The sequence below is a fragment of the Manis pentadactyla genome, chromosome 11 (genome assembly GCF_030020395.1).
Source record: "Manis pentadactyla isolate mManPen7 chromosome 11, mManPen7.hap1, whole genome shotgun sequence".
Taxonomy (NCBI): domain Eukaryota; kingdom Metazoa; phylum Chordata; class Mammalia; order Pholidota; family Manidae; genus Manis; species Manis pentadactyla.
Genome location: NC_080029.1, coordinates 2814595 through 2828282, shown reverse-complemented (window position 1 = coordinate 2828282; position 13688 = coordinate 2814595). Strand labels below are relative to the sequence as shown.

General features: G+C 53.0%; 1 protein-coding gene across 3 annotated transcripts in view; it reads left to right on the top strand.

The window, feature by feature from the left end:
* Positions 1-12596, top strand: part of TRAF3 (TNF receptor associated factor 3) — a 138405-nt gene extending 125809 nt beyond the window's left edge. For all 3 annotated transcript variants that reach the window (XM_036881953.2, XM_036881949.2, XM_036881951.2), the window contains 3 exons: positions 1609-1749; positions 5824-5998; positions 6931-12596. In XM_036881953.2, coding sequence (XP_036737848.2) covers positions 1609-1749; positions 5824-5998; positions 6931-7502 — 888 coding nt within the window. In that variant the 3' untranslated portion in view covers positions 7503-12596. The remainder of the gene's footprint in view (positions 1-1608; positions 1750-5823; positions 5999-6930) is intronic.
* The last annotated feature ends 1092 nt before the right edge of the window (positions 12597-13688 follow it).

Here is a 13688-nt window from a genome sequence, read left to right as displayed (position 1 = left end):
TTAGGAGTTTAATATGGCATGATGTGTGGTCATTAATGTGAGACACTTCTGCTCATCCTCAAAGTAGCTTGATTTGTTGAAGGAAAAAACTGCCATTGTGTTTGCAGCTATTTCTGAGATTTTTAGCAAAGGGTTCATGTGCATGCATAGTATGTCCTCTCTTGGGTATGAGAGGAGAGTCTGAGAGTTGTGTCCATCTCTGATGGTGGGAATGAGAGAACCGTAACCTAGGGCAGAAACTTGCTGCTGCTCTCTGCCCAGCCTGGGGCAGTGCACGTGGACCACCTGTAGGAGTCCATGGGCCTTTGGGGCATCTAACTGCAGGGAGGAAAATCCATCTGTGCTGAGTTAAAATCCTAGGAAAGTGAAGTATGATTTTGCCCATGAGACACTGCAAGTTTGGTGTTCCTTAGTAAACATCTATTTGTTCTAAAATAAAAAGGCCTGTGATTGTGTCCAGAGGCGCTGCTTGTGAGCAGCTTGAGCACAGAAAGGCTGCCTGTCTGCAGGCTGGTTATCCTTTAAGGGGCGTCAGGAGTTAGTTCTTTATCACACATGGGTTTGTCCTGAGATGCCTGTGGGCCATCACTTCAGTGACTGTCACCTCACTGGCCGTCCCCACAGTCCTGAGGTATTGGTGGTATTCGAGAGGCGCATCTGAGAGGAGTTGTGACATTTGACCCATCACAGAGCTGCCATCTCCCTGGTGGCAGCTGTACCCATGTGTAGACGGAGACGTGTGGCCTTAGAGAGAGCCTTTTCTGGGGCCAGTCTTGAGACAGGAGCCTTGCGGGAGTTGCCCTCCACTTCCTCACCTGGCGCCTTTAAGACCAGTGTAAATTGGTCCTTCAGAGCTAATTATTTTTCAAAAAGAGACCAGAAAGGCCAGAGGTGGGCTTGGAACTGCTCCCCAGCAGGCCCTTCCTCTTGGACTGCCGTGGCGTGAGGGGAGTGTGCGGGGGGCCGTGGAGGCCTCCTCGGGTGCCAGCCGCTCTCTGCGGGTTAGCAGGCCGGCCCTAAGGGCAGCTGAAGCAGGACGTGCTTTCGTTCGCCCCATGCTTTCCCTGGAGTCCAGAGGGTGGGGTCTGGCCCGTTGGTGGACGTGAGATCCTGTGGGATGGGACTAGCACTTTCTGAAGTTAGAACGGAATTAAAACAGGAAATACCAGGGTGCACTGTAAGTGCTCAGAGCAAGTACGGTTTTAGGTCATGCACACACACACATATGGACAAATGTGTGAAGACGTAGGAATGTGTTTCCTACTGTGTTTCCTGGTCAAAGTCTGAATGCCACTCTGGTAACAGATTTACTACTTTACAACAAAAACTTTGAAAAGCTTGCCATTCATTCTGAAATCCAGTCAGCTGCTGCACTTTGACTCACCTTATTTAATTTCTGGAGGAGATTCTGAGAAACACAGTTTATAGGATTCCTTATTAAATTACCAGGACTTCCATTTTCTGTGTGAAGGATTTTTTTTTTCTAGAACTCCTCCAGTGAGCTAATAGAAGTCCTGTACTGTGAAACTTTAATTACTGTCATTTTAACTGTTATTAATTAATATTAAAACCACTTTTTGTTGCTTAATTGAATAATTTTTTTTTTAGGTTTCCTTGTTGCAGAATGAAAGTGTGGAAAAAAACAAGAGCATACAAAGTCTGCACAATCAGATATGTAGCTTTGAAATTGAAATCGAGAGACAAAAGGAAATGCTTCGAAATAACGAATCCAAAATACTTCATTTGCAGGTAAGAAGCTTAAGACTATGCCTGGATCAAGGGTAGAGGAACACATCTGTGTTCTTCAAGACCCTTTCTGTCGTTCTTGAGCAAAAACCCTGCCCTTTGTCAAACAGAAGCGATGGAAGCAACTTGTTCCCCTTGCTTAAGTGAAGCCTCAAGAAAGGCGGCCTAGATTAGCACAGTCTCAGCCTGGGAGGCTGTAGGCCCCGCATCCGCCTGCCTTTTCCCTCGAGAGCAAGCCCCTCACCTCTCTTCTGTGCCTTTGATTCACTGTTGGTGAAATAAGACATAAGGTCATGTCTTTTAAAATCAGCTGTTTTTATTATTATTTAAGATTTCGTGTTGTTCATGAGTAGTATGTGTAAAGTTTCACTTCCTAAAGTGAAGTGAAGCCAAACTATTTTCTGAATTTCCTAGTGACACACATACTCACCCTGGTTTATTTCACTGTGGTGACCCTAAGGCACCTCCACAACAAGTACATGAACCTTTGCTGCTCTGGAGGACACTGACTGTCTGAACAGGCCTGATGAAATGCTGCTCCTCGTTCCGTTACCAACCCCAGGTCTCCATGAGGCCTTGGTCATCTGTTAGCTGAGCCTCAGTGCACTCCCCTCAGTTGTTCCCATGTGTTACCACAGCCGGGGAGGAATCACGAATGTGTTGCCAAAATGGTTTTTCAGTGCTTGTACTTAGGGTATGTTTCCCTATTAAGTAAGTGAACAATGCCCAAGTCAGGAAGAAAGGGGGAAACCAAGTTGCCAGAGCCCAGGGAGGCGATGGCTGAGCAGTCACAGCAGTTGTCGCTTCCTTGACCATGATGAGTAGGCGGCAGGGCGGTGACTCTCCAGTCTTCTCCGCAGAAGGGAGGACCTAGAGGAAATCAGATGGCGCTGGAAGAGGGCCCTCAGAGCAGGTGGGACTCAGCTCCTGGTTCCCTCAGGTGCGGGCACAGGTGACAGGTGCTGGGGACTCCCGAGGGGTCCCTCGTGGGTCCCACACAGCACGTTCCACTGGATGATCTCGGGAGTAGTACAATTTAGCTTTCTTTTGATACCACTGTGAGGTTCGCCATATTTGGCTGGAAGTGAAAGAGGAATTCTGGACTGTCAGTGTGCTGGGAAAGGTTGATGATGAAAACCTCTGTGGCCTGGGTGCCTGGAGAGATTGGCTGCATGTGAGATGGCCGCAGCCCAGTGGTGCTTTCTCTCGAGCTCCCCCTAACCTGCCCACCAGAGCCAGGGCCTGGCTCCCATGTGCACCTGTCTTTCTATCATTCCTCAGCAGGGGACCCTTCCCACCACCTGGAGAAGAGTGCATCTTAGATGTGATGCTGTGATCCAGGGACCCTTACAGGGCTGGCTGCTGTTTTAACCTTTCCAGCTTTCCAGTGCTCTCTGCAGCAGACTGCGCCTTCTTGTCCCGGCTCTGGCTCTTCCTCAGACTCCTCAGGTGCCGGGGAAGTGCTCCCTGCCCCCAGCGTCTGCCCTGCCCCCAGCCCCCCGGCCGTCCTGGCCTCCCCAGCACTGCGCTGTGGATAGCAGACATGCCGTGTCCTGTGTGTCGCCCCCTCTGTCTGATTCTCCAGTAGACCCTATAGCCCTGAGGACAGCAGGGGTCCATATGGAGTGCAGAGTTCCTGATGGCCCCCAATACCAGGGATGGGATGCAGTTGGAGTTGGTTAAAAGGAGAGGAATTTAAGAGTGTGTTTGCTTTTGCTGGCCCAGAAAAGGTAGTTCCTTAATATTTTATTTTTTAAAGAACCTGTTTTTCTTAAACAAACAGCCTAAATGTCAGCTTAATTCCTACATCCCTGTTATGAGTGAAAATGAAATGGACTGATCACTGTTGCAGTGAGGCGGCCTGTGGGACCAGAGCACAGGTACCCAGCAGCACCCAGTCCGTGCGGACCCTCAGCCTGGGCCACAAACACCATTGCATTGCCTCATCTGGGCCAAGTTAGGGGCACATGTCCCAGTGACCCAAATGGGAGAAAGTGACAGTTCATGATTGAAACCCTGGAGTGTGCAGTGCACAAGATGGCTGGGCCGATCCTCTCTGGCAGCAGCCTTTAAATTCAGATATACTTGTATCATGTGCAAACTGTACATCCACCTCAAGTCACGGACCCCTGCTCTACTGAAATCCCACACCAGCATTTAAGATTTATTTTTATTGAAAGAATACAATGGCTGAATATAGACCTGTCTTCAAGAGTGAGTTCATGTTTGCTGCATTGTGCACAGGAAGCCTGGTTTAGCTCGGTGTCCTGCTTTGACTTTGTACCATTGATATAGACAAGGTATGTCTAGAAATCGGACCTTTTCTCTTGTGTGTGGAGCTCCTAAGTGCTCTGATTGTGCTTCATCTGTGTGGGCGTGCACACGTGTCCTGTTCCTACGCCCGCGTGAGGACGCCATATTGCTGGAGGCTTGCTGCCAGCTCAGTAGGCCTCATTGCAGACTCCACTCCTGTTCCTGAGGTCACCTCGTGCCTCGTGGCACCATAAGTGCCTATCACCAGTCTTGGAGGGAGGAGGCAGCATAGCATCACCCCTTCTTTTTCACCTCCTGCACATGAGGTTTAGAAGTGATGAGCACGTGTCGCATCCTACGCGACGTGCCTGCGCCTAGGGTGCAAATTGGCATCTCTGATATGGTCACTGATCGTGAAGCTTTCATGAGCTTCCCTCTTATGCTCAGTAGTATCCACATCAGCTTAGCATCTGACTTCAGCAGGAAGAGGACGTGAGAACTGTTAAAGAAGAGCATTACAGACACATCAGGATGTTCGTGATTCATGTCCATAGTATTGTCCCCAGAAGATGGACTTTGTGAACTTATTAAATGTAGCTCTAGCCATATGTATTAAAAAATAAAGTGGTATCAGTGAAGGAAGAGGTGTTTTTTAGAGAAATGTACTTTTTAATTGTTAGCTAATCCCAGGGTTTCTTGGAAAGAAGAGAAAAAATAACACTGTACTTTCACCCAAAAAAGGTAACCCAAACTCGCCACATTTGTTCCTTCATGGTTCTTAACAGCCAGCAAAGGTGCTGAAGCCTCAATGTTTAAAAGCAGCCTTCCAAAAGGAGAAGTGAACTTGGGAGGCCTGAGGCTCCCCCATGTAGCCTGCAGCCCCAGAAGTGGCCCAGTCACTCCTGGCTTCCCTGCAGACTGAGCCACCCAGTCTTCACATGCTGTATTTCAAAAATGAAAATTCTTTTTAGAAGTGAAAGCCCTTTAAGACACTTGGCTTCATCCAAGAAGTCGGCAGGCACTTGGTTCTTCAAAGCAGGGGGCTGCTGTAGCCGGACAGTGGGTCTCTCCCCCCAGTTACTGCTGTAAATGGAAATGGTTTGTTCTGGAAAAAAGGTATTCCACATTACTTAAATTAAAATAGCATAAAATCCAGCCTCGATGTTGACACCCGTGTGTCTGTCAGCAGTGTTTCTGTGTCCCAGTGGGCATGGGGCACCGAGCGTGGCAGGGGTGGAAGGAGCCGCCACTGTTAGCACCACTGGCCCGTGGTCTTGCCCAGCCCAAAGACCTGCCCCCAGGGCTCTTGCCTGCTGCCAGCCCTGTGCAGACAGTCAGGTTCTCCGGAGCAGGCTGCAGGGTGGCAGCAGCTCACTCTCCTGGACCCAGAACCTCCACAGACACAGGGGTCCCCTCTACCCTGGGCCAGGCATCTGGGCAGGAGGCCCCCACTGCTGGTCCCTGCTGATGACTCAGCCCTTTAGACAGGGCCAGTGGGTGCGACACCAACATCCTGGACTTGAGCCCCTCGGGCAGAGTGGTGAGGGGGCCGCCTGCTCTGCTGTCAGCAGGGTGGGTCTGCTCTGTGCCTTGGGGCCCTCCTCTGAGAGGCCAGGACCCTCAGTGCCTGTATCCCCTGAGATACCTGAGAGCTCAGATGGCATGCCGGGTGAGCCCAGTGCAGGGCTGAGAGTCTAGCCCAGTCCAGTGGTTCTGAGACAGTGGCAGTTCCCGGCCAGCCAGCAGTGATGACAGTGGTGATGGCGCGGAGTTTGCGCTGAGCTCTAACTGTGCTTTGCTTCTTTGATGGCTTTGATTTGGAAGCGAGTAATAGACAGCCAAGCAGAGAAACTCAAAGAGCTCGACAAAGAGATCCGTCCCTTCCGGCAGAGCTGGGAAGAAGCAGACAGCATGCGGAGCAGCGTGGAGTCCCTCCAGAACCGAGTGACTGAGCTGGAAAGTGTGGACAAAGGTGCAGGGCAGGCCGCTCGGAACACAGGTGAAGGTGGTGGGGTGGGGGAGGGACAGGTATGGGAGGGACCTGGGACAGGGGACTGCATCTTGGGCTACTCCTGGGACCCCATGAAAGTGCTGTGACTTGAGCCCAGGGGTAAGTGGTACATTAGGCACATGCTGCTTTAAACGATTCCTTCCAGTTACAGCTAATGCCTGGGCAAGGGGCACGGTAACTCTCCTCTCCTGCTGAGATGCCTTCTGCAGAGGCAGGTGCATTTCCCACTTAAGACTTTCCCTTCCAAACGAGGTCAGCACGGGAGAGAGTAGACTCAGGGGCACTCATGGCCATGCTTGTGAATGCCCAGGGGACAGAAGGTGACAGGCAGGTGAGGCAGAAGACCCAGTGTGTTCGACCAGCGCGTTTCTGGTAGCTAGTGTACTGGGGACTGCTTCTTTGGGGACTGAATGACTCTTCCATGTATTTGCATGAAAAGGAATAACCGTAGGAAGGAACAAGGGTTATCATGATGCACGTGGGGCTGGATTGAGGTCGCTGAGCACACAGAGTGGCGTGGAGAGTGGAGCAGCTTACAGCCAGGGCACAGATGACTCCCAGCACCAGGCTGGAGGGCAGGGGCACATGAGCAAGAGGGCAGCCATCCCCTGCCCCCAGCAGGGCTCCAGGAAGGTGATGTGAGCTGGCTCCTTGTCATGTGCCTGGCAGTGAAGTGCCCCATGACGTGCAGGCCTGGGTCCCCCAGGGCGTCACAGCACAGCACGCTGTAGCCTTGGGTATTGGGGGCCCACGCAGTGCAGGGATCTGAGGCCTGAGCTTGGTTCCGGACATCTACATGGTCTCTACCCGATAACCACAGTGATTTGAGATAGTTCAGTTTAGACGCTGGTGGGGATTGGCTTCACTAGCCTTCCCGGTACTCATGTGTCCCCCTCGACCATCTCTCCTCACCTCGGTAGGCTTGCTGGAGTCCCAGCTGAGCAGGCATGACCAGATGCTGAGTGTTCACGACATCCGCCTGGCCGACATGGACCTGCGGTTCCAGGTCCTCGAGACCGCCAGCTACAACGGGGTGCTGATTTGGAAGATCCGGGATTATAAGCGGCGGAAGCAGGAGGCCGTCATGGGGAAGACCCTGTCTCTCTACAGCCAGCCTTTCTACACCGGCTATTTTGGCTATAAGATGTGTGCCAGGGTCTACCTGAATGGGGATGGCATGGGGAAGGGAACGCATTTGTCACTGTTCTTTGTCATCATGCGTGGAGAGTACGATGCTCTGCTTCCTTGGCCATTCAAGCAGAAAGTGACGCTCATGCTGATGGACCAGGGGTCCTCTCGGCGGCACTTGGGAGATGCATTCAAGCCAGACCCCAATAGCAGCAGCTTCAAGAAACCCACCGGGGAGATGAATATTGCCTCTGGCTGCCCTGTCTTTGTGGCCCAGACTGTGCTAGAGAATGGGACTTACATCAAAGACGACACCATTTTTATTAAAGTCATAGTGGATACTTCGGACCTGCCCGACCCCTGACAGCCACCAGGGAGGTGGACTGAGCAGAAGGCAACTCCTCCGGGGGTTTGAACCGCTGTCTCCACCTAGGTCCTCGTGCTCAGAAAGGGACCTCGTGGGACAGAGGAAGCAGCAGAAGGCGGCCGCCGGCCAGAGGGAGGAGCCACGCGTGAGGACGTGCTTGACATGTTTTCTAATAGACTAGCAACACTTCACTCTGAAGAATTATTTATCCTTCGATGAGATAAATACTGCTGTCAGAGAAGGTTTTCATTTTCATTTTTAAAGATCTAGTTAATTAAGGTGGAAAACATATATGCTAAACAAAAAGAACCATTTTTCTTCCTTAAACTTGAACAGCAAAAAAGAAAACACACACACACACTCACACACACCTGGGGATAGCTGGACATGGCAGCATGTTAAGTAAAAGAAGAATTTATGAAATGGTAATGCAATTCTGATATATTCATTCTAAAATTCAAAAGTGCAATCTTGTTTCAAATATAGTATATTGTCTATTTTTAAGGCCTCATCTGGTCTCTGTTTTAATAATTTGTTTGTCAGAAGACCCTGAAGTACACCTAGGTCTTTTTTGAAAGTCTCTAAATTCAGAATCATTTTTTAAGTTAAAGCTCGAAGATAATTGTTATGCAAACATTTTATTTTAAAACGTTGATAGACTGATATTTCTTGGAAGAAAATGTAAAATATCAAACACTGGTTATCACTTGTGATAGGAAAGAGAATATTCAATCTGTTGTTATTTCTCGTTAGAAATGTAAACCTTCAATATCTGTCGTAGTTAATAACACTACTTCAAAATTATTATGAAAGGAAATTGCTCATGGATGCTGTGCATCATTTTCAGATTTATAATTGTTTTCACCCTAAAATAGGGCATTAGTTGAACTTTGGAGTTCTGAACAAAATCCTGTAGGTTTTTAAAATTCTGCCCCATGTGTTGAGACAAGCTCTCTATTGCTGACAACTCCGACCTTCAGTGTCCAGGGGTGGGCAGGTGACTTGTGCGGAAGGAGGCCACAGCAGACGTGTTTCTTCATCCTGTCATATTGCTGCATTTTGTTCACGATCTCCAAACGCGACATCTTGCCTAGAGATGGTGGCATACTGCTCATGTGCCTTAGGTGTGACATGCTGCTTCTGGACCCTAGCTTTGTGTTCACTGCAACTCTAGAAAGTGGTAGTTTAACCAGACTTTTCTCTTGATCACTAGATCTTTGCCTTTTCAAGGGCCCTCAGACAGCCCTGCACCTGCTGAGGAAGTCAGGCTCCCATGTCCGCTCTGGAGCCTCCACCCTTAATTATCACAGATTCCAAATCTCTAGGCCCCAAAAGTGAGCGCCTAGGCCAAGCATGGCAGGAGCTGCCTGTCTCCCTGCCATGGAGCCCCTGCCACTTGAAGCAGAACCCTCTGAGCATTCCAGAGACCGCCACTCCGGGGGCTGCCTGGCTGGGCCATGGCAGGTACCCGCGACCACCACTCTCTCAGGAAGGGTGGTCTTGGGGTTCGTCACCCCAGCCTGCAGCTGCCCAAGTGGCACCTTCGTAACACTGTTTACCTTCTCTCCATGGTCCAACTGTGATAGAAGCCAGAGCCCTGCCTCCTTGTGCCCCTTTGCTATGCACCACGCTTCATGGGTGCTCTTTCCACTGACGGGTGCTACACGTGACGGGTGCTTCTTAGGCAAAACCAATGTGTGTGACCACTGCATCTGTGCCACTCATCCAAAGGACGCGCCCGTGATTGGCCAGCTGGGCCGTGCCTCCAACTGCCTGCCTCTGGGCTCCCCCACCGTCGTGCGGGGACTACTGGGTTGGTGCCCGGCGGCCCCCATGGCTCTGGTGCTGCCACCTGCCCTGGGTGTGCCTTTGCCCCAGTGCCTGCTGGGAGTGCCCTCCCCTCGCACACCGCCCCCTGCTTCCGGAAGTGACCTCACCGGTCCCGAGCACCTGCCCTTCCTGTCAGCGGTTACGATGCTCAGCTGTCCCCACCTTTCCTTTGCCCACCCCTCAACCCCCCGATTGCTCTGAGGGCGAATCTCTGTTACCGGTTCTGCCCATGAAGGAATCGTGTGTCCCGCTCAAAGGCAGGACTTCCTGCAGGTGCACAGAACCGCTGTTCCCGGAAGGTGTCCCCAGCCTCCTCCAAGCCTTGCCCTGTTCTATCCTGGAGACCCAGAGGAGGGGGGATGCCTGGCAGCCCCTACCTGGCCTTAGGTGGCTTTCTTGAAGCCAAGGGTCACCAACAGGGACATGCTTGTGACTCCCACCCCCTTCACTAGGAATACAGACAGTATTAATGAATTTGGAATAAGCAGTATCTTGGTCTGGTAAAAAAAAAAAGTTCTTTCTGTTCCCCTGGTTGAAATCCCGTCAGGTGGGTCGCCTGGAAGCGTCGTTCCCTGGCCCCACCCAGACATGCTCCTGGTGGGGGGCGCTGGGCCCTCCTGGCGCTTTTCCCTAGAGCTCGAGAAGAGCTGGAGGTAATAGGTCAGTGCCTTCGGCCACTGACTGTGCCACCTCCCTCCCGCGCATGGGGCCCTGCCGGGGCACTGCGTCCTGAAGGCCCCAGTGTGTGACGTGGCCCTGACAGCATGCAGCTCCATCCCGACTCCTCGTCCCTCCCGTTTGGTGCTCGTCCCCGAGGGCTGCCTTGGGCTGTGGTCTCCATGCAGCCGAGGCCCGCTGCCCGCCCTGGAGCGCCAGCCCTCCCTGCTTCACGAGGTGTACGTGGTGCGTATGGGGCACGCTCCCAGTTGCTACAGTGGCCAAATTCCCTATGGGACAAAACTGTTCCAGTGCTTTGGAGAAACCAGCACTGAGTGTCTGCACAACGAAGCCACTTGGCTTCCCTGTACGCCTCATGCCAGAAGGGACGATAGCTTCCCGTCTCCATCTGCTGCCGTCTGGACACGTGCCCACTGCGGCAGGGCCAGGTCACCGGGGCCAGGTGTCCCTGACGGGTGTGGGGGGGCGCCTGCTCTGGAGGGCTCAGCATGTTCGGTGTGCGCGAGGGGCTTCTTCCGCGCGGTTGGGGTCTGGGTGGCTGGCGCATTTGGCTCTTCAGGACTAGACCCGCCCACAGGTGGGCTGGAATATGCTTAACTGGGCCTATTTTCTAAGTTGGGTTTCTGAGTTTCCTGGGTACACTTGTAACAGAGGAGACAATAGGAATTCATGTAAATTTTCTAAGACCTGACAGACAAGGGTGGCACCGACTGCAGAGTCACCAGCGTGCGCTCACTGTGCAGGTGGACAGAGGAGATGGCCGCTGTCCCCGGCCCGTTCCATCTGTGAGGCGGCCAGGTGAGCAGGGAAGCCCATGGCCAAGCCCCTTCCCTCCTCTCACCTCCCCTGGTTCTGTCTGACCTGGCGGTTCCCTGCCCTGGGACCCCTGAGGGCTGTGGTGTGCAGGAGAGCTGTCCCACGGGTGGCCACCTCCAGCGTGCCCTTCAGGAGCTGGCCAGAGGCCAGTGGGGTCTCTGGCAGAGCCGACACCCCCGAGGTTTTCCTTGGACCACTGTGACCCACCTCGGTGAGGATGGCCAGTCCCTTCCCAGACAGCTCATCCCTTCCAGGGTCCTCAGCCCCAGGGCCCTTCACTCTCAGCAGTGTCGTGGTGGTCCCGCGGGGCAGGCCTGCATCCCACAGCTGGGGGCACCACCTGGCAGAGGAGAGGGTGCCCAGACAGAGCCCACAGCACAGCAGGGGCAGCCCAAGGGAGGTGGGGAGAGGGCAGGACCCAACCCACACTCCGGGGAGCCGAGGCCACACCTCCGCGCACCAGAGGGGGTGGCCCCGGCACACGTCCGGGCCCAGCATCTCTGCCGCCTCCACAGGGTTGGTCAGGGCCCAATTCAAGGGGCCCCTGGCCCAAACCACATCCCCCAAAATGCTTCCCTCTGGTAATGACCAGTGTGGGAAGGGGCTCGGGCAGAGCTGTAAAATGCTGTTTCCTCCTAGTCCAGATGTAGAAGCAGAGGAGAGCTAGGCAGCTTCCAGGAGCTCCTCTGCACCTGTGACTGTGGGTGGGTGAGGGTCTGTCGCCCGGTCTGCTGTCCAGCCCCGCACCGTGGTTCTGCTTCTGTTGGCAAATCTCGACAATGCCGTTTTCCAAGTAGGACATGTCCACTGGGGTCTTGTCAGAGAGGTCAGTGTGAGGCTCCAGGGCCGACAGGCCGGAGTGGGGAAGGGCGCTCCCTGGGGGCGTCTCCCCCCCAGCCGCCCCACCTCACCTCAGGGGGCCCAGTCTCCAGCAGGCCTGTCGGTTGGGCTGGAGGAGGCCCCAGGGGCACCGAGCTGCGCTTGCATTTCATTTCTCCCGCTGCTGCCGTCTCTCTAGTCTGCCTTGTGAATTCTCGCAATGAAAGAGGTGAAAGTCCAGGATGGCTGTCCCACTCCTGCCGTTAGTGGTGGTGGGTTTTTTATAACTCAGTCCCCTTAGACAAGTAAGATAACCTTCAACAGCAAACTAAATGACTTAATTGGTAAACACAAAAGCCTGTATTATTTCCAAGGATTTATATAAGAATTAACTGTAGAATATCATCTGTGATCAAGGAAATGTGTAAATCCATGTAGACAATTGTGTAACATTTTTAGAATTGTGTTCTTTCTCTGATGGCACACCTCTTGGTTCAATTCTATTACCCAAAAACAAAGACCAAAGAAGGCCAATCTCTGATTTAACTCTGTGTTTTTAATCTGCCTGTTTTAAAAATTGCCGTCTGTAGTAACTGCTCGCTGTGAGGACCCATCTTGACAGTCCAAGTGATTGTGACCAGTGATTTACGTCCTGTTTTTCTGCTCTTCTAAGAAAAAAACAACAAAAAGACAGTATGTTATTGCTCAGCAATAATCATGTTGTTAATGTGAGTTAACAACGTGTCTAATCTTCTGATAGCATTATTATGTTTTTTATTTTTGTTTACTGTATATTGTGTGTGGTTTTATTTGGTATTTATTTGTGTTTTGAGGTCTTGCAATGTTTTTGTGTTTCTGATGCTAATAACTAAAGTCTGTAAGAGTGTAGAATGCAAAACTTTGAGATGCTAAACTGTTTTATTAGAGGAAAATAAATCTGACTAAGGAGTCTTGGTTTCTTTATCACACTGTCTCTCACACTGTTGGGACGGCCACCTGGCAGCAGCCATGACCTCAGGATGCAGGGTCCTTCGCTGCCCCCGGGGCCTCCCAGGCTCCTCTCGCAGACGCAGCCCAGCTGGTCCCATGAGGCCCACGCTCGTCAGGGCCCATGCCTGGCTTAGTGTTGTGCTGTCACTGTCGTAAAACGCTTCATTTTTGTACAGGGTCCCACATGCTCATCTTACACAGGACCCTGTGGGTCAGGGAGCCACGCTGCCTGGCTCCCTGGCCTCCCCCCCAGGCAATGGCTCTGACCTGAGTGAGCCTCTGGGGTGGCAGAAGGGGGCCCCACGGGACCACAGACCTGGGGTCCTGTCTGGTTCCCCTGCTGTGCCAGGGTGGGCTCCCAGCCCCTGCTGGACTCATGCTGCACACAGAAGCAGGGCGCCACACACGATCGGAGGGTGAGCCAGGAAGAGGGCCTGTCGTGTGCCGGGCAGCTGACTGGCCTTCCTGGGTCCCAGATGGGTGAGGGCCTAGGGTGATCTCTGTCGTGAAGCACAGGCACAGCTTAAAGTACCAGCTGTGCGATCTGAATCCTTAATCCGCGAGTCCATACCGCCGGCCAGGGAGCCGGGGGCCGCACGGGAGCAGGGCCGAGGCCACTGGGAGGGCCAGCCAGTCTCAGTCCTTCAAGGGCTTCAGAGCCGCCTGGAGGCAACTGTCGTGTTCCCAGCTTATTACCTGGGAAGTTAGAGGTTGGGAGGAACTGAGGTACCCCAAGCCAGCAGGCCCAGCCTCCCTCCCCTGGCCCTCAGGTCAGCCTCGGAGGACAGGGCCCAGAGGCGCCCAAATGCCCCCTCCCCAGAGGCCCCAGGGAGCCGAGGGGGCAGAGGCCTGGCTCTGAGGCCCAGGGGAAGGCAGGCGCCCTGGGGGAGCTGTTAGCAGGGGCACTGCAGGCTGACACCCGCCCTCAGGGTATTTCTTTATCTGCAAAATGGAGATAATGCTGGCAGCCACCCCCAGGCAATCGTGGGGCCACTTGAGGCCTGTGTGAAAAGCACTCTGTGTGTTCCCGGGAGGAAGCAAGCATTCAGC